This window comes from Cydia pomonella, chromosome 19 (assembly GCF_033807575.1).
Source record: "Cydia pomonella isolate Wapato2018A chromosome 19, ilCydPomo1, whole genome shotgun sequence".
NCBI classification, from domain to species: domain Eukaryota; kingdom Metazoa; phylum Arthropoda; class Insecta; order Lepidoptera; family Tortricidae; genus Cydia; species Cydia pomonella.
The window spans coordinates 17,490,996-17,517,149 of record NC_084721.1 but is presented as its reverse complement, the minus strand read 5'-3'; the positions used below and the strand labels follow the sequence as shown (position 1 = coordinate 17,517,149).

The 26,154-nt window shown below is 36.4% G+C and overlaps 1 protein-coding gene across 4 annotated transcripts in view; it reads right to left on the bottom strand.

Annotated features, from left to right (window-relative positions):
• Nucleotides 1–26,154, bottom strand: part of LOC133528127 (nephrin-like) — a 217,789-nt gene that overhangs the window by 43,041 nt on the left and 148,594 nt on the right. For all 4 annotated transcript variants that reach the window (XM_061865362.1, XM_061865360.1, XM_061865359.1 and 1 more), the window contains 5 exons: nucleotides 12,127–12,335; nucleotides 11,535–11,648; nucleotides 11,039–11,224; nucleotides 10,131–10,279; nucleotides 8,778–8,922 (listed from right to left, as the gene is read on the bottom strand). In XM_061865362.1, the coding sequence (XP_061721346.1) occupies nucleotides 8,778–8,922; nucleotides 10,131–10,279; nucleotides 11,039–11,224; nucleotides 11,535–11,648; nucleotides 12,127–12,335 (803 nt within the window). The remainder of the gene's footprint in view (nucleotides 1–8,777; nucleotides 8,923–10,130; nucleotides 10,280–11,038; nucleotides 11,225–11,534; nucleotides 11,649–12,126; nucleotides 12,336–26,154) is intronic.

Sequence of the window (26,154 nt, the reverse complement as noted above, 5' to 3'; positions counted from 1 at the left end):
AGTGCGAAACGACTGCTATTATAGGCAAAAATCAGAATAAGCGGCGTGATTGCCTTTTGAAACACTTCTTCTTATCGTGTGGGTTGTAAGATTGATGTACCTTAAAAACCCTGGTGTTAGAGTTATTGAGTCGCCAAAGGCCTCTGATATGGCTCTCATGACGAGCACCACCGGATAGATAGCAGCCGGGACCAACGACGTTACACCGTGCCTTCCGAAGCACAGTATTATCTTACTTTTCGGACAATCAGGTGATTCAGCCTGCAATGTCCTAGCCAAACCGGGAATAGTCTCACAAAGTCACAAAGCTACTTTTGCTTGACAGTGTCCCCACCGGGATTCGAACCCGGAACCTCCGAATCGAGAGATAACCGCTCTAACCATTAGACCACGGAGGCTATTGAAACACTGAAATGCTCAAAGTGGCAATTCAAAATAGTTACTTACCCAATCGGTAACCAGCTCGAGTCGACATTGCTTAATCTTTTCGACAGTTGTGACACTATCAAAACCATCAGGAATCATTTTAATGGTAAAATCTAGATGAACTTATGAATATTTAGTCAAAATATAATTTGGCGCCCTATTATACGGCCACAAATAAAGGATACTTACACGATAGATTCGTCACCCAGACGGGCGTATAAAAATCAGAAAAAATAGAAGAAACTACACAATGATGACTAAATTACTGTAAAATTAAAGTATTTCGCATTATTAACAGTATTTCCACCTTTCATGATTAAATTATCGAATAGAAAAAAAAATGAATTATACGACCATAAATCTCAAGTATTTTTCAAATAATTTCAACCTATATGACGGAAATTACTGTCGTGGTAAAGAGGCGTAACTACATAATTACTGCTTTTTAGAATACGTAGAACGAAACTAGGCATGACACATGAAACAGACAGTAATTTAAATACTCTATGCAAAATTGTAGAACAATCGGTACATTGTAACAAAAGTTATTCAGTTTTTTGTGTCTCCTGAAAAGTAGGGTTCTTGCTTATACGCCCCTTTAGCATGAAGCCCTCGATATAATAACCACAGCAGGAAAATGTTGGATGCATATGGCAAAGGACAGAGGAAGGTGGAAAGGAATGGAGGAGGCTTTTACCCTCAGAGGGGCCACATAACAAAGATGGAAGAAATAGTTGTAAATTAAAAATACATTGCAAAACTTGTTAAGTGGAAAAAAAGCTTTAATAATAATAATAATAATGGTACGGACCAATTTGTCAAAACTTTAAGAATAGGGTTAAGGCGGGAACAGTGGCTCAGCTCGAACAGTAGCTCAGTCGGCCAAATAGCGCTGTATACTGTAGCATACTCGTGTTGGAGTAGCCATTGCTCATCCATTCGATTACTGAATGTTTCTGCTGTTAATATAGTTTCGGTGCTGGGCGCCCCGTTTTCAGTACAAAATGAACTCAGATACGTGTTCTTGGCAGTGAATGTGTTAACAGGGAAGCAAATAGCCTCTCGTATTGAAGTAAGTATCTCAGTAGACAAAAATGTAAACATAAACGCGCGACTCCCGCCCCGCGCCCCGGGCCCCGTACCTCACGCCCGTTTAGTATTTTCTATGGGAGCGCGGCGGCACGTGATTGGTCAATATTGACTACAACGTATCGAAATGAATCTTATAGTTGAGTTGGATCCCATACATAGAGAGTACGCAATTATAAATTGATATACGGAATCTTAATTCAACCATTAAAGTCGACGAGTCAAAAAACGATTTAATAACGTAAAGTACAAATTTTGCAAAAACGTTTTTTTAACAACAATTTAGCACCGACCAATTAGTACAAAGTTTCTAAAAACACATCTCAAACAGCAACTATATTTAAAATGTCCGCTTTATCTTTGTACTCGTAGTAAACTGCGGTAACCACACGCCGCGGTCGCGGTCGGAGACCGTCCTCCGCAAACAGGACTTTCTGGCCACCCTACTCATGATTAGAAAATGTAGCCTATTTGCTGAATTGGTTGGTGTAATTTTAGATACGAGTAAAAGATTCGGTTGGGTTGACCAACTTTAGGGAAGGACAATTTCAATTAGTTCTGTTTTCAGCAGTTTAAAACGCTCAGTGGGGAAAGACGGTAACTATAAAAGATTCGTTTTGCTTTTAGTAATCATATTGTTAGACAAAACATGATAAAATAAAATTAGTAATAAAATGATTGAACTTTTTTGACTGTAGATAATGACTGACATTTATTAATCACCATATTTTGTGCACATAATTTAAATTAGTTTATTTTAGAAGCGGCGGTGGCCGAGTGGATATGACGTCCGACTTTCAATCCGGAGGTCGTGAGTTCAAATCCTGGCTCATGCTAATGAGTTTTACGGAACTTATGTACGAAATATCATTTGATATTTACCACTAGCTTTTCGGTGAAGGAAAACATCGTGAGGAAACCTGCATACATCTGCGAAGAAATTCAAAGGTGTATGTGAAGTCCCCTATCCGCATTGGGCTAGCGTGGGGACTATAGCCCGAGCCCTCTCACGCATGAGAGGAGGCCTGAGGGCCTACCGCGAACCACGTTCGACGCGTTACCTCTCTGTCGCACTTGTAAATTCGTACGTAAGTGTGACATAGGCAACACGTCGAACGTGGTTCGCGGAGCCCTCTGTGCCCAGCAGTGGGACGTATATAGGCTGAATTATTATTACTAATATGACGTTACGGAAACCTTTAACGAGGAAAATATCGTATTCCATAAATATCTAATATCTTTTCCGTGATAGTGATAAATCTTCGAAACGCAAGATACATAAATACATATATTGTAGGACAATTTTACACCAATCTACCGAGGCCCACAGTATTCACAGTAAGCTCAATACTTGTTTGTATTGTGGGTACTAGATAACTATTGTATATTCACCTTTTTCAGTTAATTTTAAGGGGGTATTCCTGGTCTTTATCAAGTAATTTGCTTAAAGACACCGGTATTCTAACTCCATTACAGAGATAATCAATAGTTAGGGTCTGTTTACATATTGATTAGTATTAAGTAGTACTAGTTAATACATTTGACGGATCACCTGACGGTAAGCGATTACCGCCGCCCATGGACACCTGCAACACCAGAGGGGTTGTGAGTGCGTTGCCGGACTTTAAGATGGGAGTACGCTCTTTTCTTGAAGGCTTGAAGGTCGTATCGGTCCGGAAATACCGCAGGCGACAGTTCATTCCACAGTTTAGCTATGATATGTCACAGTTTTCAATTGTTTGGTTTAGTGAAATGTAATGCTCGTGTTACAACAACGCTATATGCAACATTTAATTACTTTTTTTTTATTAACTACAAATAATGCCAATTAGTTTCCTTAAACGTACTTACCGATACTCTGAAGCTAACGGAATTAAATAAAAACACTATAGATACAGTATACATAGAAAACATCCATAACTTTAACGCATTCACTGCCAACGTTTTCGTAGCGCTACACGCGTAGCCGATTCTAGCGTTTTCCCGCTTTGTAGAGGAAAGCGACTATGAACAGAGCGCCCGCCAAGCGGGTTCCCGGCACTCAATGTGTTAATACCAATAATTGTGATAAACATGGCACTTACTACGATGCGAACCCGGGACCTCCTGCTTCCTAGGCAGAGTCACTACCGATACCGACTAGACTAAGAGGCAGTCAAGATCAAGATTCGGAACCGGTTAAAATACCGGTAAAACCGTTTTATTTCGGTTTTTCTCCGAACTTTTATAAGAACGCGAACGTTTAAAGAATTTTATTATTACCTAAAAAAACCGGTTCATTCGAGGAACGACGAAACGGCCCGCCGGGCTGATGGTGTGCCACGTAAACATAGACACCAACTTAGGAAAAAAAATATTAACGGTTAACTTGTCAAGAACTGTTCTCATAAATATCAAAATCAAAAAAATCAAAATATTCTTTATTCAAATAGGCCTAGCAACAAGCACTTTTAAATCGTCAAATTTTACAAATATCATCTTAATCTAAATATCAGAGCAATTTATTGATGCAGTTATTATTGTTCTAAAAAAAACATTGAACTATTATAGATATGGTAAACTTAATAATAAGAATTTCATAAAAAGATCGTCATACATCAAAATTGTATAAAAATACTAGTCTAGAACCTTTCTAGAATAAAATCTAAATGTCAAAAAATACGGTATATATATACATTGAATTATCAATTTCATCATTAATAACATAACAATAAATAATTCATTCTTTACAATCACACTTAATCCCTCGGTCCTCGGTATCGGTTTAAAAATAACGGTTTTTCGAGCGAAACGGAAATTAAAAGGTTTTGCGCCAAGTACGTGATATCGGTATGAAAATTTAACCGGTTTCCGAGCCTCGGTCAAGATAATAGGGTAACTTATTCTGATTACTACGGAGAGTTTAAAATTTAAAAAAAAACATAATCGCCTCTTCTGCGGTCGGGTGAAAGCATAATATCTTTACTTGAGTGACTCCTCATAGTTGATACAGCGCCACACACTTGAACGCCGTCCAAATTGGCACCGGTTGGATTTATCTCTTAACTTGGCGTATTTGTGGTGTTCCTATATTATCATGTTATACCAAGTTATACTTAGATTATGTGAAATATATCGTTCCTTGTTCCTTGAGATAGGAAATTCACATGACATTACGAGATGCGAGCTTTTTATAGTAACTTCCAACAAGCGTTGACAGTTACTTAAAAAAGTTCGTATCTCGTAACTCGTGAGTTGCTTTACATTGCGGGCCGAATTATTTTGTGTGGTTAATATTTTCATTGTATTTCTAAGTAAAATTTATATCAATATACTTTTGACGACCGGTCTGGCCTAGTGGGTAGTGACCTTGCTTATGAAGCCGATGGTCCCGGGTTCAAATCCTGGTAAGGGCATTTATTCGTGTGATGAGCACGGATAGTTGTTCCCGAGTCATGGGTGTTTTCTATGTATTTAAGTATTTATAAATATATATATTGTTGTCTAAGTACCCACATCACAGACCTTATTGAGCTTGCTGTGGGACTTTAGTCAATTTGTGTAATAATGTCCTATATTTATATAATATTTATACTCCTTAAGTTCGATGCTACCGTTTAAATATTCGCTCATATTTAATTTATACACTGTATAATCAAAGGCTATCCCCCTTCTACCGGATATCCTACCAATCTAGCTCAGCTTAAAATTCAGCTCCGAGAAAGTTTGTAAATTCATCTTTATTATTAGTAGCTTCCCCCTCCATGCGTTGTATTCTTCAACATTGTGGGCCGTGACAATCGTGACCGCTCTTTTGTACCACTTTCTTTGTTACGATCTTTCTCCATCTGTTTCTGTCTCTGACGGTGTGGAGAGCCATGTGAACTGTGGAGTCATGAGCGGTGCGGATCTGGTCAGACCAACGTATTGGACTGCGTCCACGTCCAGTCCTTTTCCCATCCACTTTGCCGGTTACCATGAGCTTTTCGAGGTTGCCATCGTTCTTGCAATATGACTGAAATATTCAAGGCTTCTGCGTAGACATTCGGATGACGAGACGTAGACGTTCAGAGACGTAAACGTTAGTTCGAAATGCTGTCCAGGGGATACGGAGCATCCTCTTCCAGCACCACATCTCGAAGGCGTCGATGCGTTTGCGGTCAGCAGCTTTCAATGTCCAACTCTCAGCGCCAAACGAAGATAATAAATAAATAAATAAATAAATATTATAGGACATTATTACACAAATTGACTAAGTCCCACAGTAAGCTCAATAAGGCTTGTGTTGAGGTACTTAGACAACGATATATATATATAATATATAAATATTTATAAATACTTAAATACATAGAAAACACCCATGACTCAGGAACAAATATCCATGCTCATCACACAAATACATGCCCTTACCAGGATTTGAACCCGGGACCATCAGCTTCGTAGGCAGGGTCACTACCCACTAGGCCAAACCGGTCGTTAAAGAAAAAGATCGAAGATCGAGAAGACCTTACCAGTTTGGTTTATGTTTTTACGGAAACGTTGCAATCTCTCCAGGTATTTCCAATATTCCCAATTAGTAGCTTACTTGATGTTCAAAAGTCAAAGATATTGTGCAAGTACCGATGGTTACATTGCTAACATTCGTAAGTTTAAGCAAATACAATTTTGCACTTAGTTTAAATACCGTGTGAAGAGTTGTTACACTTGTTTCAGATCTGAGACTTCATAAGACAAATATAGGTTTAATTAAGCAGTTCTGCAGTGATATGAGGAAACTACTGTAAAAGGTACATAGACTGAGAATAAGTTAGAATCGGGCGTGTGGAATGTAGGCAGTTTTTCCACGAGTTGTACCTAAGTAGGAAAGGCCAGATTTGTTGACTTTTGTGAGTAAGACCAAAATAGGGGGATATGTAATATTAGTATAAGGTCTTAGCCCTAACAATCTTTATTGAGTATGGGGCAGCCATAGACTATGTATATATATATATATATATATATATATATATATATATATATATACATAGTCTATGTTTACCTATTTACATTTTATTTGAGAAATTATTTTTGTACCAAATTATTTTAATCTTAATATTAAGTCATAATTTGTACTTGTCCAATGTATTCATTGTTGACATTTGATTTATAATTAGGTATATATATATTTTTTAATAGTATGGTACATTTTTAACTTATTTTAGGTTCGCCAAACTTACGCATTGACATTTTGTTTGATTTAATTTTACAATTTCGGTACATTTAGTTAAATGTAATACGATATCATGTAACAATTTTGGACGTGTAATTACTTTTATCAATAAATATATGAATATGAATACGCGATTAATCATTTAAGGGTTTGTAAAAAGAAATAGCAGACGCCACCGGTGATCGTAAAGCAGGCAGCTTCCTCGCATAAAGAATTAGTATTGCGATCGAGGAAATGCTGCCAGCATCTATGGCACCATGCCACAGGGGGATCGTTTTGAGTAGTTTATTTCAAGATTAGTTTTATTTCTTTTTAGATTTAGGTTTCAAATTCTACGTTAGCTATTTTTTTAAATAAATGTATATTAAAAAAAAAACTAACCTTAAAACTAAATTACAACTTCCGCCAAACCAGAGTATGGTTTGTTGGCAGACGAGGCTCCAAATAACATTAAGTGAAGGTTCTTTATCTTCTATAGCTGGTAATATTTATATTAATAGCAATAGCACTGGCAAACAAGACAATACAGCACTGTGTACAGTCAGCATCAATAGTAGCGGATGAAACAACGCGCCAAAAGTATGTGATATTCTGGATAACTTTTCCAAATATAGATAAATCTCTAAAATTTACATTCAAAAGTATATCTTTTGCCGTCTTAATTGTTCTACATAAAGAACCATCACATTTTGTTAAGCTGTTACAGAATGGTAGATACTTTTGAAACCTTGTTTGATCCGCTACTTTTGATGCTGACTGTACTATCTTGTTTGTCATTACTTCTTCTTCTTCACGTGCCATCTCCGTCCAGGAGGTTGGCGACCATATGTCTATATTTCTCTCTATGTTCAGTCATGCGAATTAGTCCATCTATGCTCTTCATACTGTCACTTTCTTCTTATTGTCATTACTTAAGAATCACTATTACTATATATGTTTATACATATTAAACTTATTTCTTAATAAATTACTTTACTTTTACTGTATTGTGTTTTTAAATTTAGTTAGTAGTACGCTGCTTACTTTCTTTTTAAATGATTGCTTTGTTACACATATACTTTTTAACCCTGATATTCATATATGAGTCATTAAAGATTCTAGGTACCGTATATTTTCTACATCTTTGCCCAAAATAGTTCGTAAAACTAGGTAAAAGTAGCTTGTCAATCTCTATTTCGGAATAGTCTTTGGTTAGAGACAGGTTTTTTAAACTCATTATTACAAAATTGTTCCATAGCCAATAATAACAATAATCTACAAAAAGTTGGTCATAAGTGCTACTTTCACATTTAGTTTTTATCTTTTCATCGACCATCAATTTCATGAATCTTATTTGCAAGGCTTTTATTTTATCGAAGTATACCGAATCCACTAGCGCATAATATACTGTGTACAAAGTGGCCCTGATTAATACAAACTTCAGTACCCCTAGTGTAAATATTTTCGACAGCGAAACGTTACGTACGCGTTTGCGTTAAGTGTCATTTTGTATGAGATTTTTGACTTTCCAAAACGTCCCGCTTGGCGCGCTGTTTAAAAACCCATACAAAATGAGACTTAACGCAAACGCGTACGTCACGTTTCGCTATCGACAAAATTTACACTAGGGGCATAATGGTGGAACACTTTTCAAACACTGCTCTTAGTCTATCGCACAAGGCTTACGTGTGGCTGCCATGAGAATTTAAAATCTATGAGCAGGCCTAAGTACTTGTATTGGTGCACCACCTGGAGCTCGACACAGCGGCACTTAATTCTGTTATTTCCGTTTCTATAATAAATTTTATATAATAGATAAAGAAATACTTAAATACGAGGCGGCCTCCTAGCCTGCCTACAACGCAGGAAGTCCCGGGTTCAAATCCTGGTAAAAGCATTTATTTGTGTGTTCATTGCAGATATTTGTTGATGTTTTCTAAGTATTTAAGTTAATATCTACCCATTATAAATATATACCGTTGTCTAGTACCCACAACACAAGCTTTATTGAGCTTACTGTGGAGCTAGATCGATGTGCGTATGATTGTCCATTAGTATTTGTTATAATTTTTATTACAAAGATCCATAAACTCACACATAACATCCAAAACAACCGAGTCTTCCAGCGTGTACGCCGGGAACCAGGGGTTGGAGACTCGGCAGACCAGCTGTCTTCCACTGTCTTCTCTCCGTATCCTCCAGGTTAGGACACTTCTTGTCACCTCGCCATCAACATCCACCTGATGGAAAATGTTTATGATTTGGAGATAAAGTCGGTAATGTTAAGGTTAGAAGCCTTTGTTTGACAAACAGAGTAGAGGCTGGCACGTTATTGATCGGAACGAACTTATACTTAAATAAAATAGAACCTAATCATGCTGTAAGTGTAAGTTACTTTTCTCAAACATACTCCGAAATATATGCGTTAATGTCACGAAATGAAGACATGAAGCTGCTCATTTATGGCTCCTTACATTACTTCTTGACCTAGGCCAAGAAGTATTGTAGGGAGTTAGTATGAAACGTACATTATTATCCGCTGCTCTAACTTTTTAAATTTGCTCACTAAGATTAGACTGACAAAGGAAATATTACTTACATACAGCCAACGACCACTCTCGCAACAAAATCTATGGTACCATATTTATAAGCGGTTAAACAAGGTGCTCAAATAGCTCTTTCAAATGTCAAGTTTAAACTTATTTACTTGATTACTTAGTACTTATTTTAATTATAATATATTCTTACATTGTTTGAGAAAAGCACTATACAATCCTTGGCCGGAACAGGGATTGCAAGACTCGCTTTATCCGTCTACCGCAATATCGTCCTGCAATCCCGTACTTCACGGCCTCTGCAGTAATGTAGTATTTCCCCCTCTCCTCCTTCTGTTTCTACTCCCGTACTAGCTTTGTTCTTCATTTAAGCGTCTTAGGGCTTAAATTTACTGATATTCTTTAGTTCCGTTTGTACTCTCTATAAAAACGTAAAATTTTCTGGACTAAAGGTTTTTTGTCCGAATCAAAATTGGTTTTCCAAGAAAGAAGAATATCCAAGAAGTAGTGCCGAAGAGATTTCTGGTGCATGTTGGTTTCAGCCTCGGCCGAGGCCAACCTGCACCAGAAATTTGTCGGCGACATCTAAAGTTAATAGGTGACTGTTTAACTTTAGCTACTACCTTTCAAGTAAATCAGTTCAGTGGTTTTGGCGTGAAGCGTGAAATATTATTTTAAAAACGGTGTGAAAGTGATATAGTTGAATTTTTTTAAGGGACCATAAATGATTTATACGAAAACCATACCAAACTTGGCATAGTAGCTTAACTAATGTAGATTTAAAGATAAAGTTGAGTGAGTTCATCTAAATCTCTATTTATACACGTTTTCACGCCCATACATCCGGTCATTTAAGCATCCAAATATTGAAACAAACTTTCGTGTTTTCCTACCTCTGTTAATGTGGAGTCAATCTTCTGTGAGTTGATAAACCAGTCAATATTGGGAGCTGGCTTCGACCCTCGCGTGGTACAAACAAACGCTCGGTCATGTCCAGCTCTGCTGATGCCATTGCCCGTCACCCTGACGAACTGTGGTTTTACTGCAACAAAAACAATTATACAGATGATGATGGAATGGAAAGTGATAGTATTGATTCAGCTAGTTAGCTTAAATTTTTAAATGATGATGAAATAGAAGTAAAGCAAGCAGGCAAAAATTAATTTCAATCTGCATGCTTACCATTAATAGAAGAAAATTTATGGCAAAATGAAAACTTGAACGTGTTTGTGAATACCGCACCCATCACAGAAATGCATGCAAATGCAGCCGATAGCAATAATAGATTTCGATATACGTACGAGAAAAGGACTCAACAAAAATATTCGACAATTTTGATATTAATATCAACGCTTTTAGAAATTATCAAATTAAATGAGATTAAACTGGCTAACTTAATATGCTTAATGTGTTTTGTGAGTGCTAAAGATGAGAAGATCAATTGATTAAGGCAATAATTCCGCCATTTGTACTACAATAAATCTTAAATAAACACAAAACATTTACATAAAAAAAGAGGACCTATTTGTCCGCTCATAATAAAGTATAATTTAAAGTGCTGAGATAATATCGTATCAAACAACACAAAAAATGACGAGAACAAAGTCAAAAACAATGTCAGCAATGACGATAATGACAATGTCAATAACCAGTTACAACAAAAGTAACATAAACATGATATAATGAGTTGTGTACGATAAAAAAATTACAAAATTACATAATGGATAAGTAAAATTTATAAGTTGGGTAATGAAAATATTAATAAAAGGAATGTAAGTACGAAAAATGTAGAAAAACTTACAAAATAACTTAAGTGTAACATCTCTATACACCGCTTTCAGCAGCGGAGGCTCCACTCGACACTGGAATCTCGTGCCAGCCATCTCTCTCGTCAGTTCTGGAAGGAGTAGCTGGCAGACTGAGCCCTCCTTCGTGTAGGCCAGGCGTTCTTCTCCTCGGTACCAAGAGACGTCTGGTGGTGGTTTACCTAGTGATAGATTACATTATTTTAGTAAAATGAAACTCGAAACCAGAAGCATTTTAATGAGTATACAGTTTCATCAGGTACAGTATTGTGGTTTTAAAATGTTAAGATTAATAATGAGTGAATACCAAGTTAAACATTTTTTTTTTCTCAAAATATCCCAAATTTGGGGTTTTTTTAATTTTGAACCCTTAGAATTTCTAAGATCAACAAATAATCTTATCTTATCTGTAATATATATATGTATATACAGACTTTAAAGTAACCCTCATATGTTTCTTGTGAATTAGAAATTTAAAATAATTTCACTTACCACCAGAAGCTTGGCAAGACAGGAGTAGATCCTGTCCTTCCCTGAACGTTCCTGCCACTGTGCCAAGAATCTCACGACCCTCGGAGTCGTATATTCTTGGAGATTCAGGAGGAACTGCAAAAAAACTACTAATGAGAAAATTCTGCATTGTATTTCATTTCATATTATTTATCAGAGAGAAAGAGATAGGAGAATTTTCGAACCATTTATACAGCTGCTCGCGAGATATGACGAGGAATTTATTGAGAATTAGAATGCTCCCTTGTGTGAGAGCGTCAACTACTCTGGTCTTTTGCCTAATTTTTATACTGTATTTTTTTGTATCTTCTTTATTTTTAGAATACTTCTCTCCATGGCTCTTTGAGTTCTCATGAATCATAAGAATCAAAACAAACGTATATTACTAGAAACTGCTGTCTTTACTAAAACTATGTTTTAGCGGCAATGTTTTGTAGGTAAGTAGTTTATTCGTCCCTCGAAATCAACGGTCCGGTGAGCCACTTTCTCCACCACTATGACCTATTGACGACTCACCTTCGTTCAATCTTTCTCACACATCTAAATTAAAAATCGTAAGTGCAATTTAACTTACCAATAACAGTCAAATTGACCCTATAATTCCTAGTAGGCGAATCCACATAATCTATCCTACATCTGTAGACGCCTTCATCCCTGTGAGCCACCTTCTCGACCGCCAGATGAGCTGACGACGTGTCAGACTCGTTGAGCACGAAGTGGGTTCGGGCTCCGAACTCGCCGGCGACCGCCCAGTGGACTGGGGGGCCGTTTCTGAAGTCCACTCTGGAACAAGTAAAAACCGAAATATTGAATAGCGCTTCGAGATTTCTTTACTAAAATGTGTTACAAAAAAAGAATAAGATAGAAGATTTTTTGTTTTGTTAACTAAAAAACCGGCGAACTACGAGTCAGATTCTATAAAATCATTATCTATAAAAACGGAAAAAAAAACACGTTTAGTGTATGGAAGCCGCCTTATATATTCATTTTATTCTGCTTTTAGTATTGTTATAGTAGTAGCTAAAATGGAAATGGGCCGGGCATGTAGCACGACAGACGGCCGATGGACCCTAAGAGTGACATCGTGGAAAGGCCCACGTGGGAAACGTGGTAACGGAAGACCGCGAACAAGATGGGCGGATGAGATAAATAAAATAGCTGGTTCAAACTGGATGCAAATAGCCCAGAACAGAGCAAAATGAGCATCTTTGGAGGAGCACTTCACCTGCGGAGGGGTTCTTGCACTTTAAGTACTATTAGTCTAAAAAAAAAAAAAAAGTTAGTGTTAATCATAATCTAGATAGTGTGTTTTTAGCTATGGCAAAATGTATAGTCTTAGTTTGCAGGAAATAAAAGGCTTTTTTATTTTTATTTTATTTATTATAGTAGCGGCAACAGAAATGCATCATCTGTGAAAATTTCAACTGTCTAACTATCACGGTTCATGAGATACAGCCTGGTGACAGGTGGACAGATGGACGGACGGACGGACAACGGAGACTTAGTAGTTCCGAGTCTTCTAGTTTCCGAAAAAAATCGCACTTTAGTAAATCTCCGAATAAAACTGCAGGCGACATTTCATTCCACAGTTTAGCTGTGTAATTAATAAATTGTATAATTTTTTCGACAACACCTCAAAAACGGAAGAAAGAAGAAAAGAAAAATGGATGGAATGGATGAAAGTACCACGGTCAAATACCACGTGGATTTTTGCTACTAGCCGCCGCCTTCGCACGGGTTACACAAAACCCTAAAAAATTATACGCCTGACAATCCGTTCAGTAGGGCTAAGATGGGCTCTATATCATTTGTCACCATGTCTGTCCCATTCTAACAAATATGTAAGTGCGAAAGTGACGCATAACATGACGGGTGATAAAAATGCGACCATGATACCGCTGCAGTAGTTTTGGAGTTTATCGCGAACATACAGAGAGACGCGGCAGGGGAATTTGTTTTATAGGAGGTATAAAATTTTCAAAAGTATCGTTACTTGTATTTTATAGTAACAAAAGTTAAATACACGTGCATAAGGTTAAGCATAAGCATAATTAACCATCATCCCGCCTAAGACCTCCTTAATACACATCAAGGAGCATACAAAAACAGGTCCCCATATCTCATCTGTTCTTAAGTAATATCTTTGCTTTCAAGCAAATAGCTCGGCTTATTGATTCGGTTCGGCAAAACAGCTTTCTAAGGCTGGTAGAGATGGAAGTTCATCTATCGATATCCATATATCGATAGTGCACTTGAAAAAAAGAAACGTATTTTTCACCACACCAGCGCATGAAAACTGTGTGCATACTTCAATAACTAATGAATTGTATGCAGAAAAGTGATTATTAATAATGATATTTTCCACATATCCCGGTCTTGACTTGTCTCCCACCAGTTCCTGTCGAAAGCGTCAAGGTCAGTTTACTATACTCATTTTAAACTTATAATAGTTTCGCCAAACGATAAGCTTAACGGCGAAATTAGGTACTCATTTATTTTTAATCTTATTCTAACTAATCTAGGTTAATATATAATATAATTTTTATTAACATATTACAAGTTGTTTTTTTATGTAGCGATGCGTATTCGACTATGATATAACCTATATTTATATTTACTTTTAATTAAATGCAAACTGGCCTAAGATGCCAAAAGTTAAAACCGCTTAGTGGGTACGGTAAAGTAATCTGATGCTAATTTTGAGTTGTTTCTTAATGTTGGCTGAGTTTGATTGAGGCTTTTTGAGTGATGATTTTGAATGATGAATATTTAATGACGTTTGACATTTTTGTGAGGGGAGATCCATACTTTCATTTTTCGTCCTTGTGTGGCAAATAGTATTCCGATAGGTATTACGTGAAAATGTATAGATATGTATAGTCAGCTTCAGAGAGAAGTGACCCCCTGCAAAGAAATTGCTGAGTGACTTAAGGTTTTACTATATATATTACTGTCGACTGCCGTGATGTCTAATATCGCATTGCGCGCGCCATACAACTCAGTCTGCTGCAATTCACTTTTGCGACAATCGCGTCGCGAGTAGTCGTGGCAAAATCACAATTTTCAAATTGCTGCGATTTTTTCTCGTATATGCGCGCACTGACGTATAAACAAATACGTTGCATTTCTGCGACAAAATTATCGCACGATAAAAAATCGTAGTGCTCGCTTGGTGTAATGTCGCGCTGAACTGCTGCTGTAGGTGCAGTCTGACTTGCTTGTGTAGTCTGAATCCGATATCGATATCGACCCTGCCCCGCACTGGTCTAAACAAATATTTTTCTTTTGATTCACTGGCCCGCTGGAGGGCATCCAAGACGGAAGGATTCTTTCACTGTATTGCTTCCTTCCTTTAGAATGAGGCTTGTTTTAAAATGTGTGACGTACGGAGTCGCTATGAGGTTATATGTATAGATCATGAGGTAATGTTTTAGAACAGTACGATTGATGAAATATACTTTCAATATATATTCATTTTTTTTTATACTACGTCGGTGGCAAACTAGCATACGGCCCGCCTGATGGTAAGCAGTATCCGTAGCCTATGTACGCCTGCAACTCCAGAGGAGTGACATGCGCGTTGCCGACCCTAACCCCCTCCCGCCCCTCGTTGAGCTCTGGCAACCTTACTCACCGGCAGGAACACAACACTATGAGTAGGGTCTAGTGTTATTTGGCTGCGATTTTCTGTAAGGTGGAGGTACTTCCCCAGTTGGGCTCTGCTCTAGATCTGAAATGACATCCGCTGTGCTGTGCCCTACCACACAAAGCGAATATAATCTCGAAACTATAATGACATTCCAACATAAATTCGTAATAGTAAATGATACTGTTCACGCAGTTACGACAAAAAATTATAATTAAGTTGAAGGGCGTAAGAGATTTTGCCAGATAAATAATGTTTTTTCAGAGGCGTAACGCACTGTTATTTTATTATGGACACTATTTTCTAAACTACTGAATTTATTGATTTTCAATAAGTTAGTGTAGATGAAGTTATTTGTAAAGTAAACATTTAAGATTCATCTTTATAGGATCAGTAGTTTCCAAGTTATAAAAAAATGGCTCCCCTCAAAAGTAGGCGTTTGTCCCTTACGATAAATGCAATTTCCACCTACGATATAAAAATGGCCTAACCTAAAATAATTGACTTACCCGTCACATATATTTTACGTCGAGCTTCAAGTGGTACTTGCGTTTATTGGATGTAAATTACACGTTTTAATTAATATTTCATATATCTGTATGGCATGGAAGTTTTGTTAGTAACATTGATGTTTTTCGGTTGGTTCATTGATGCCTGATAATTAGACATACAAACAAGAGCAAGGAGAATGGGTCACTTTTCGTGGAAGGGGTATATTTTGGATAAGTATTTATATCTTTCAGTGAACATGTTAAGGGGCAAATCGCGCAGCATGCTCAGTACTGCATTAAATTCAGCAAAGTTCTCTTCGTGGTATACCATTTGAGACGCATACTATTTAGCCTTTGGTTCGTTGCGATGATGAACATTTTAAATTGAAATTAGAAATAAACCTTAAAATTATAACGTCTACTGATGACATCAAGTTTACTGTGTCCGCATATCTGAGCCGCTTTTGGCACGTAGCCGTCGGCCGCGCGCCGCATACGAATCGTGCTGCGTTTTAACGAACGCCTGCGTTGCCGTAACGTCAATTATGACTACGATTTCGTAAGGGGATCGGTGGACGGCCACTTCTGCATTAAAAGTAGTCCCCATTTTCCTCTTTGGATATTGATATTATGGAAAATGTTTTAACATAATTTATTGTATATTAAGAATAGCTATTCTCTTCGTTTGACTCTTTTTTTTTTGTTTCTTGGTCTTCAGTCCATTGAAGCTGTGAAAAAACAAATTTCTAGCTTAACAGAAAAAAGACCGTATAAACGTATATCAAATCAAAATTCATATGGTACTTTCCATTGACCTACACCATGAAATTTGTCAAGTAATCTCCTCTTACACTTTAAACTAGAAGTACAGGGAAAAATCTGAAAACTGTAAATTTGTAAAATATAAAAAAATAATGGAATTTTTAGGTACGGAACCATCGGTGAGCGAGTCCGAGTCGCACTTGTCCGGGTTTTTTTAATAGTTCTAAGTTAGGAGCTTTTAACAATTTGTATGGAATTAGTTTTTCGTTCCTAACTCTTATAATAAAATAATCAACAAATCAAAAAACGTCAAACAAAGGGGCATAACTATCTATTGCTTATTAATATACAATAAATTCTGAACAAATATTTTCCATAAAGTCAATATCCAGGAAGGAAAAAGGGGACTACGTTTATATCTGCCGTCCTATCACTAAAACCTATCAAAGCTGCATATTACCAGTTTTCGTTTGGATGAATATTCTAAGACAGGAAAAAATTCTCTATCGACTGGTCTTGGAATCATATTTTTATCATTTGTAGTTACGGAGATACAGACTCGACCTAACACGCTAACTGCATTATAATATGATACTTCTCGATACTATAAAATCGCAAACCCACATTATTCTTCTATAAGTAATATAAAAGCGCTTAGCCAGTTGTTTATTTTAATTAATTTTTTACAACATACAAAGCTAAAACACATTTACTTGGAAAAACTTTATAAATTTCCATTAAAGCCATTTAACCCTATTATTATGTTTTATCACGTACACTTTTTTATAATAAATCCTATACAAAAAAACAGTTACTACGCTTAAACATGGCTAACGTTCTTTAACTGTGTGTTTAAAAGACTTTTATTGCGATCCATATTACAAATACACCACTAAAACCTATTTAGTTTTCTTAACGGGTAATTATGTTTGAGAAAAAGAATAATAATACAACAGTTAAACATGGCCAACTAACAATGCTACGCTAAAACCCCGCTAAGTATAAAACATATTCCCTTAAATTTAATTACGTAGGACAGACAGTTTTTCAATGCGGCGCACGCGCAGTAAGTTGTCTGTTTTCGTTGGTGAGTAACGGATGCATGTTTATGTCAAAAATGTCCGGTATGCGAATGTAAGTGTTATCTCTTTATATTAAAGATTTAGGCACACTAAGATTAGATTTTAACTATCTTAGATCCTATACATCTTTTAGACTACATAAATAAGTAATGAAATAAGGAATAAATTATAATTGTTATTTCTTTTATGCGTTATACGATTTTCAGAATACAGGCTTAGATTTAGCAGACCTAGAGAGAAGGGAATCTAAATAGGTACAGTTAAAAACAATGGCCAGTAGAGTATTAAAATCAACCCTGGCAGAACGCTTTGATTTATGTACCTATCACTATAACTTGAATTTCAGTGGATTTACCTTGAGACCGTAACGTGTAAGTCCAAATCAAAATGCTTTCTAAATTAGTGTTCGTGTTCATGGTGCAGATAGTCTATGTTAGATGAGTAAAAGAGCCTTGACGGTATGTTTAAAGTGATAGAAGAAGAAAATATAATTTGTTAGAGTTTATACAGTTATGAAATAAAACAGGAGACAACACGCTGCGCCGTTCTGTGCAAGAAAAATGAAGATCAAGAGGAATCCACCTTTATATGATGTTGACGCCCTACTGAATAACTATGGAACTAGATATCTATCACAGGAGATACATTAAGAGAACGCAATATGCCTAGTAAGATGTCGAAGTCACTCGTGTTGAAAGCATTACCGAAATCCAAGAACGATAACACCCTGATATACCATATTTGCAAGTATATATACAGTAATTTTTACAAGAGCGGTGAAGTGCTGTGCCATGTGGGGTAATCGGGTTTGGTTTATATGGATTTGTGAGCGCATGTCTATTCAAAACAGTAACCTGTTGATGTACAAAAGACACTCAAGAACTTTAGAGAGGAAAGGAAGAAATGGAAATAAATAGAGCGGTAGTCTAAGAAGAAGGAGGAATTGGACTTTTTAGCAAAGGAATAAGTAATAGCGGTATCTTATGAAAGCGACGGGAAAATATAAGGAGAAATACATATGATGATATGATCAATAAGGTCAATTAGAGTTTTTGCTCAGATTGTCGACTCCAACGGCATTAGACGAGATGAACATTACGTCCTTTCTAAGGGCATTATCAGTGAATTGATCAAGGGAGGAAGAAGGATAGTCAGAAGTTGAGGTATTTGAAAAAAGTTAGGTTGATGCATTCGAAGGAAAGTTTAGGATATCCTACTTACCGAGAAAATTTTTCAGAAGAAAAGAAGTCCAGATTAAGGGAGTCGAGACCAAATAAGTCATTAATTCACCTTTTTGATGGTTCCAACTCCAAGTAACTTAACAAACTACCAAACTTTAGATGGTCCCCAAATTCAACGAAATTATGAATTTGAAGCCTTTGATCATCTCCGCATATTGTACTGCAGTGATTCCGTAATGCATGACACTTAGCTTTATATTTATGCGAAGGATGTTAAAGGAAGATGCTAAAATAGGTAACACATTTCTGTAAATTCGTTTTTTATCTTATGTATACACATAAGATACAAAACGAAAATCTCTGTAATCGGTGAGGACTTACTAGTTGGATACCCAACTAGTAAGTCCTCACCGATTACAGAGACAACTGCTCAAAATTCGGCATAATTACTACAGATTTCGATGCCTCTAAACCTAGTAAGTAGCATGTTGAGTTACCTTTTACCATCGTAAAACTCAGGAAGTCACAAATCCCATATAAAAAACTAGTAGGAATCTGAGAACTAATAGATTTTAGTGTGGTCATTTAGCCTTACTAGGTTTTTGAACTGGCAATCAAAGCGCGGGGGGCGCATTTTCAAAAGTGGTCTTTATTAGGTACTGGGCCTTACATGGATCACCTGATACCTACCTTACAATGGTTAGTAATCTACGCCTACATCTAACAAATATTTGAGTCTGACACAATTTTCGTTTTTACTCCTTCGCGTAAAATTGTACAAAGCTGAAGACTGATTTGTCAGTATTTTTTACGTTTTTAATTTTATTTTTGAATGCAAATAAATACATACACGATACAGGTGTGATTAACAATAAGTAACTCTATAAACTTAGTAGTATAATGCTGATCAACGTGATTTTATTTAAAAAAAATGCAAATATTTCCACGACTTAAACCTAGTGAGCATTCGTCATTAAATTTAACGGGGTTTTAGAATAGGAACGCATACAAATTACTTCAATATGTAGGGTCATTACATAGCTAAAAAACGGTCACAATCCAATAACGTGTGTATTATAAATGTTTTCTAGGTAATATTTTAACAGATACAATACTATAAAATTGTTCAGTACCTTTGCGGTTATTAAGCTATGTTTTGTTTATTACACAATTCACAATTACGATACTATAAACACGTAAATTGACTTTGGCCGTTATTTAGATATTTTTTATATATTATACAATTCTAAAGAACGGCTAAAGTATACTTAACGGTGGTTTAGGAGTAATATCGTACATATTTTAGTAATTATTTGCAATACTAAAACACAAAATTGTGATTTACTAATTAATAAAATAATATTTGAGAAAATGGTTTTCAAAAACAGTAAGCATAAATTTAGTTTTAATTTTTGCATAAAAGAAATCCCGAATAAATGTACACATTTTCTAGAGATATTGGTTTGAACGTTTTTTGCCCATATCTCAAAACTATAATTTGTGGGTTAGATAGGTTTTAGGGATAGGACGGCAGATATGGAGAAACAGTCGTCTACTATCTTCTTAAAAAACAACCTGTAGGGCTAAGATGGTCGGCTCTTTATCATTTGTCACCATGCCTGTCACGTTCTAACATGTATGTATGCGCGAAAGTGACGGGCATAGTGACAGGTGATAAAAAGGGAACCATGTTGCTACCGTTGTAGGGCTATAATGGAGGTTTTTTTATCGTCTGTCATCATGCCTGTCACGTTCTAACTAGTGTAGTTCTAGCAAGTGCGACAGAGACGCATAACATGACAAGTGATAAAAAATGCGACCATGATACCGCCGCTGTACCTGGTGCACATATTAACTGTTATCAAAGCTATTTGAACTTAGTCGCAGAAATCAATGAATGAATTTATTTTATTTTTTATTTGAGCTAAGTAGATTTAAGTTATCTAAATTTAAGGCTTAAATTGCTATGCCCTTGCAGGGCGTCACATGTATACCTTCTAAAATGTACCACCTTTAACAATTTATGTAATGTGACATGCAATAAATATTCATTCATTCATTCATTCATTCATTACAATATTCTACAACCACAGACGATCATACTATAAACACATTAAACATTCATGACAATGAAATACAAATGCATCAAATATTAAACTGCATATTTAATTGGCTGAAAACATCGAGAATACGCTGGCAACTCACCAATAATGTAAAGAAGAGGTGTAGATATGCATAAATGTATTTCAAATTAGACAAGTCTATAGGCCTGCGTTCGGTGTGAAAAGTACAATTCCAATAGAGACATCCAGCGGCGGTAGGTATCATGGTCGCATTTTTATCACTTGTCACTATGCCCGTCACTTTCGCACTTACATACTTGTAAGAACGTGACAGGCATGGTGACAAATGATAAAGAACCGACCATCTTAGCCCTACTGGGCTATTCAAACGTACACTGACATCAGAATGTCATCGAAATAATATAGGTCCAGTCGCCATCAGATATATCGGAGGTGCCGAGATGCTCAAAAATTCTGAACACGCACTCTAACGCCTCGACAATAAAGGTTTGCTCAGATACTTATAAGCACTTTGGCCGCTCGGATATATCTGATGGCGACTGTCCATGTCCATGTATTGGAGCGAGAAAAGCGCACGATAGCAAAATTATTTATTTGTAAAATAAAATTTACTAAATATTTGTAAATTTTATTTCCTTGACCTTTTATATATTCTTAATATTGTAATTAACTGAATTTGTAAATTTTATCTTTTTTGAATATTTTATTTATTTGCATGGTTTTTTTCCTGACATCTATCTATTTTTCTAGTGTGTAAGTGAACTGGCGTAGTATTGTAAGCATGCACTGTATTAAATAAATAAATATAAATATACATATAAACTAAATGATATCATTCAAAATATCATTATGATGTCAGTATAGGTACGTTCGAATATGCCTGTTTGTTTTCATTGGAAACGTTACATTCTTAGACATTGCTTTAAAGTAATTTGTGAAGAGACAATGATTATTACATAAATATGTTTGCAATCAAATCTGAATACGCCAGTAAGTGCATTTAGGAATATACTTCTAATTAACAAAAGGGCTTAAGTTTCAAGTTAAAACCAGAAACTTCAGTCTTTTTAAGTTAGGGCATAAAATGTCTAGACAGGATAAAATTGTTTACGCAGATTTTTTGGCAACGCCAAGTATTTTGGATGTCTCTTAGCTTACATTTAACATTTTGGATTACTTTCTTAAGGAAATTTCTCTGTAAATAGTAATAGTAAAAACAAGCTTAATGTTCGTAGAATAAAGTTAATTTTCAAAGCGTTTTAAAGAATCAGATACGAGGTTGATGAAGTTATTACTTTGAATATCTTTAAAGAAAACGTTTGTATGGTAATTTCACTTGAAGCAGTTCAATAGTCTGGGTCTGGTTTTATCTACTCTTTGTTTAAATTAATTTTATCATCATCATCATCTTCCTCGCAATATCCCGGTATTTTGCCACGGCTCATGAGAGCCTGGGGTCCGCTTGGCCACTAATTCCAAAAATCGGCGTAGGCACTAGTTTTTACGAAAGCGATTGCCATCAGACTTTCCAACCCTGAGGGTAAACTAGGCATATTGGGAATAGCCCGGTTTCCTCACGATGTTTTCCTTCACCGAAAAGCAACTGGTAAATATCAAATGATATTTCGTACATAACTCATTCGAACGAGCCGGGGTTTGAACCCGTGACCTCCGGATTGCAAGTCACACGCTTTTACCGCTAGGCCACTAGCGCTTATTTTAAATTAATTTATTCAATACGGAAAAATTAGGATTATGTACTTTTACGATGATGAGAACTATCTCTATACAAAATTTTCTCTAAATCAGTTTAGCAATTTAAGCGTGAAGAGTTAACAGACAGACAGGCAGACAGAGGCACTTTTGCATTTACGGTTTGATTCGAAGAATGATTAAGACACGTTTAAGATCTTTAAAAGATCGATAACTAAACGACATGTCAAAATTGACATTTATTTCGATTCCGCTGTGATCCCAATAAGATCTATCTACGATATTTCTAACGTCAAAGTGACATTGGTTGCCCGAATCGAGCTGCTTCTGTCAATTATAAGACATACAAACGATATCTAAATGAGAACTTATCGAAACCAGGACTTATCGTTATCGTATCTCATTTTTCGAATCGGGCCGTTATTTATAATAGTAGTAGGAATAGCAGGGAAACTGTGGTAGAGCTGTTTTTAAATCTTAGGTATGGTTCGCTATAACTGAAACTAAGAGACCAATTCAAACGTGTATCGACATTAAAACGAATTTGAATCATACCAAGGGGTTAGACAAGATGCCAATCATTTGCACTACGAGAACGAAACGCTGTCTGCGTCTCTTTCACTCGTACATATTAGTGCGATAGATATTTGTAATTCATTTTATATTGATTTCATACTTGTAATTGTACTTTAATATTGTTATTTATTGTAAAAATTTGACATTTAAAAGTGCCCCCGTGGCCTATTTGACATGTAAAAGTGCCCCCATGACCTATTTGACATGTAAAAGTGCCCCCGTGGCCTATTTGACATGTAAAAGTGCCCCCGTGGCCTATTTGACATGTAAAAGTGCCCCCGTGGCCTATTTGACATGTAAAAGAGCCCCCGTGGCCTATTTGACATGTAAAAGTGCCCCCGTGGCCAATTTGACATGTAAAAGTGCCCCCGTGGCCTATTTGACATGTAAAAGTGCCCCCAAGGCCTATTTGACATGTAAAAGTGCCCCCATGGCCTATTTGACATGTAAAAGTGCCCCCGTGGCCTATTTGACATGTAAAAGTGCCCCCGTCGCCTATTTGACATGTAAAAGTGCCCCCGTAGCCTATTTGACATGTAAAAGTGCCCCCGTGGCCTATTTGACATGTAAAAGTGCCCCCGTGGCCTATTTAACATGTAAAAGTGCCCCCATGGCCTATTTGACACGTAAATATGACCCGGCAAAGTGCCCCTGTGGCCTATTTGCTGAATAAATGTTTGTTTGTTTTGATGTCAGGTGGTGATGTATTCCAATTAATCAAATTGGTATGTAAGGCAAACAGCGAAAAATGCAAATATGCATTTTCCTAATATGCACAATCCAGTGCATGGTTTTTTTCTCCCGACTCAGGATATTAAACATAAACAACAACCACTTAGTGTATTAACAAACACTGCTCAATCTTCGTTGGTATATGTTGTACAAATATACATTTACATGTTGGCTGTTATTACGTCCACAAATCTCGAAATTGACGTTTTCTCTTATGATACAGGAGGCAACCGAGCAGACGGAACACCGGTGGTAAGCGATTACCACCGCCCATGGACACCTCCAACACCCAAGGGGTTGTAAGTGTGTTGCCGGCCTTTAAGATAATATATATAAGTATGTACTTTTCTTGAAGGGTTGAGGGTCATGTCGGTCCGGAAATACCGCAGGCGACAGTTCATTCCAGTTTAGTTTTTTTTTTCGTCCGGATTTAGTCCAGATTTATGATATTTGCAGTAATGCTTGTGCAGTCAGAGGCCCTACCGCGAATATATGTTGTACAAATATACATGTTGGCTGTTATTACGTCTGAAGATATCGTTCGGATTCAGACTGCACCAGCATTACTGCGGCAGTATTGCAGCGTAACATTACTGCCGCAAATCTCGAAATTGACGTTTTCTCTTATGATACAGGAGGCAACCGAGCAGACGGAACACCGGTGGTAAGCGATTACCACCGCCCATGGACACCTCCAACACCCAAGGGGTTGTAAGTGTGTTGCCGGCCTTTAAGATAATATATATAAGTATGTACTTTTCTTGAAGGGTTGAGTGTCATGTCGGTCCGGAAATACCGCAGGTGACAGTTCATTCCTGTTTAGTTTTTTTTTCGTCCGGATTTAGTCCGGATTTATGATATTTGCAGTAATGCTTGTGCAGTCAGAGGCCCTACCACGAAAAGAGGAAATCTAAATTTCTGTATCTTTTCCACTAAATCTTAACAAGTCACTTTGATTTTGATGTCGATCGCTTCTGCATAATATATTCTAGGTTTATAGCCTTCGCTTTAAAAACAAGTTTTTTTTTGTTGCAAATTTTGAAAAAAGGTAAACCCAGAGACCTAGTTTTTCGTCGTGTTAATGACATACAAAAAAATCATGGAAAATATTTTGGAAATGGAAAAACGTTTTCTCTTTGTGTATGGACGATCCCGTAGTATAATTCCCTCTCAAATTAAAAGAACTCAAATATTTCCTACTATGTTATGCCCAACAGCACAACTTAAGAACTCTTTCGACAATTCACTCTAAAAAAATTACATGGTACATATACCTTGGTACTTTGAATTAATTTATCTGAATGCCTTCACTACACTAACTTCATAAAAATAACAAAATAAACAAAAACAAACCTTAGTATCTCCAAAATACGGCTCTTAATTAAAAAACAGAATTTCTCAATGCACTTCTTACAGTATCCATAAAGAAGGAGATAAATTTCGGGACAGTCCTGCAAATGCTGGGGTGACTATAAATTCCGGTATACTTTATCTTCATTTTGCATAAATAGCGAAATATGACTTGCATGAGGCATAAAATTGTGATGGAAATTTTAGGACACATTTTTTAAGAATTCTTTAGAAAAATATTCAATAAGTCTGCGACATTTTCGAGAATTACTTAATGTCGCGTTAAAGAAGGATTATTAAAATCCAAAAAGAATATTATAATGATCGTAAAAATACGTAAAGTGAACATTTTTAAATATAAGCTTCTCTTGCCTTGCCTTCAAAAGCCAAGCCACATAAAAGTAAAATGTAGATTAGTATGCTCGTTGACTTTGGCTGGCCACTATTTTAACGTTTCGATAGGCACATTTTTATTACAATTTAGTCTTTATAGTGGCTTAGACTAAAAATAAAGATAGTTTATTAGTCAAGTAGGCATATTACAATATGCTTATGAACGTCAAATAAAGCTACACCGGCTCTAACCCTACACTTCTGTACCCCTAGTGTAACTTTGATCGACATCATAACGTGACGAACGCGTTTGCGTTAAGTCTCATTTTGTATAGGATTTTGAGGTTCCAAAACGTCCCGCTTGGCGCGCTCTTTCGAAATCCAATACAAAATGAGACTAAACGCAAACGCGTACGTCACGTTTGGAAATCGAATTTATTTACACTAGGGGTACTGACCAATAAACTCATAATTTATGCGCGAGGTTGTTTAATACGACAGACGCAGTGTTCAACGCATGCGATCACGGAATGTAGGGTAAATGACAATGCGCTTACCATTGTAGTTCTGATGCAACTTGATATAGTTTTGATCTTAATTTATTATGACCTTGAAGATACCAATGAGCGTGAGCTCGAGAAATTAATATTAA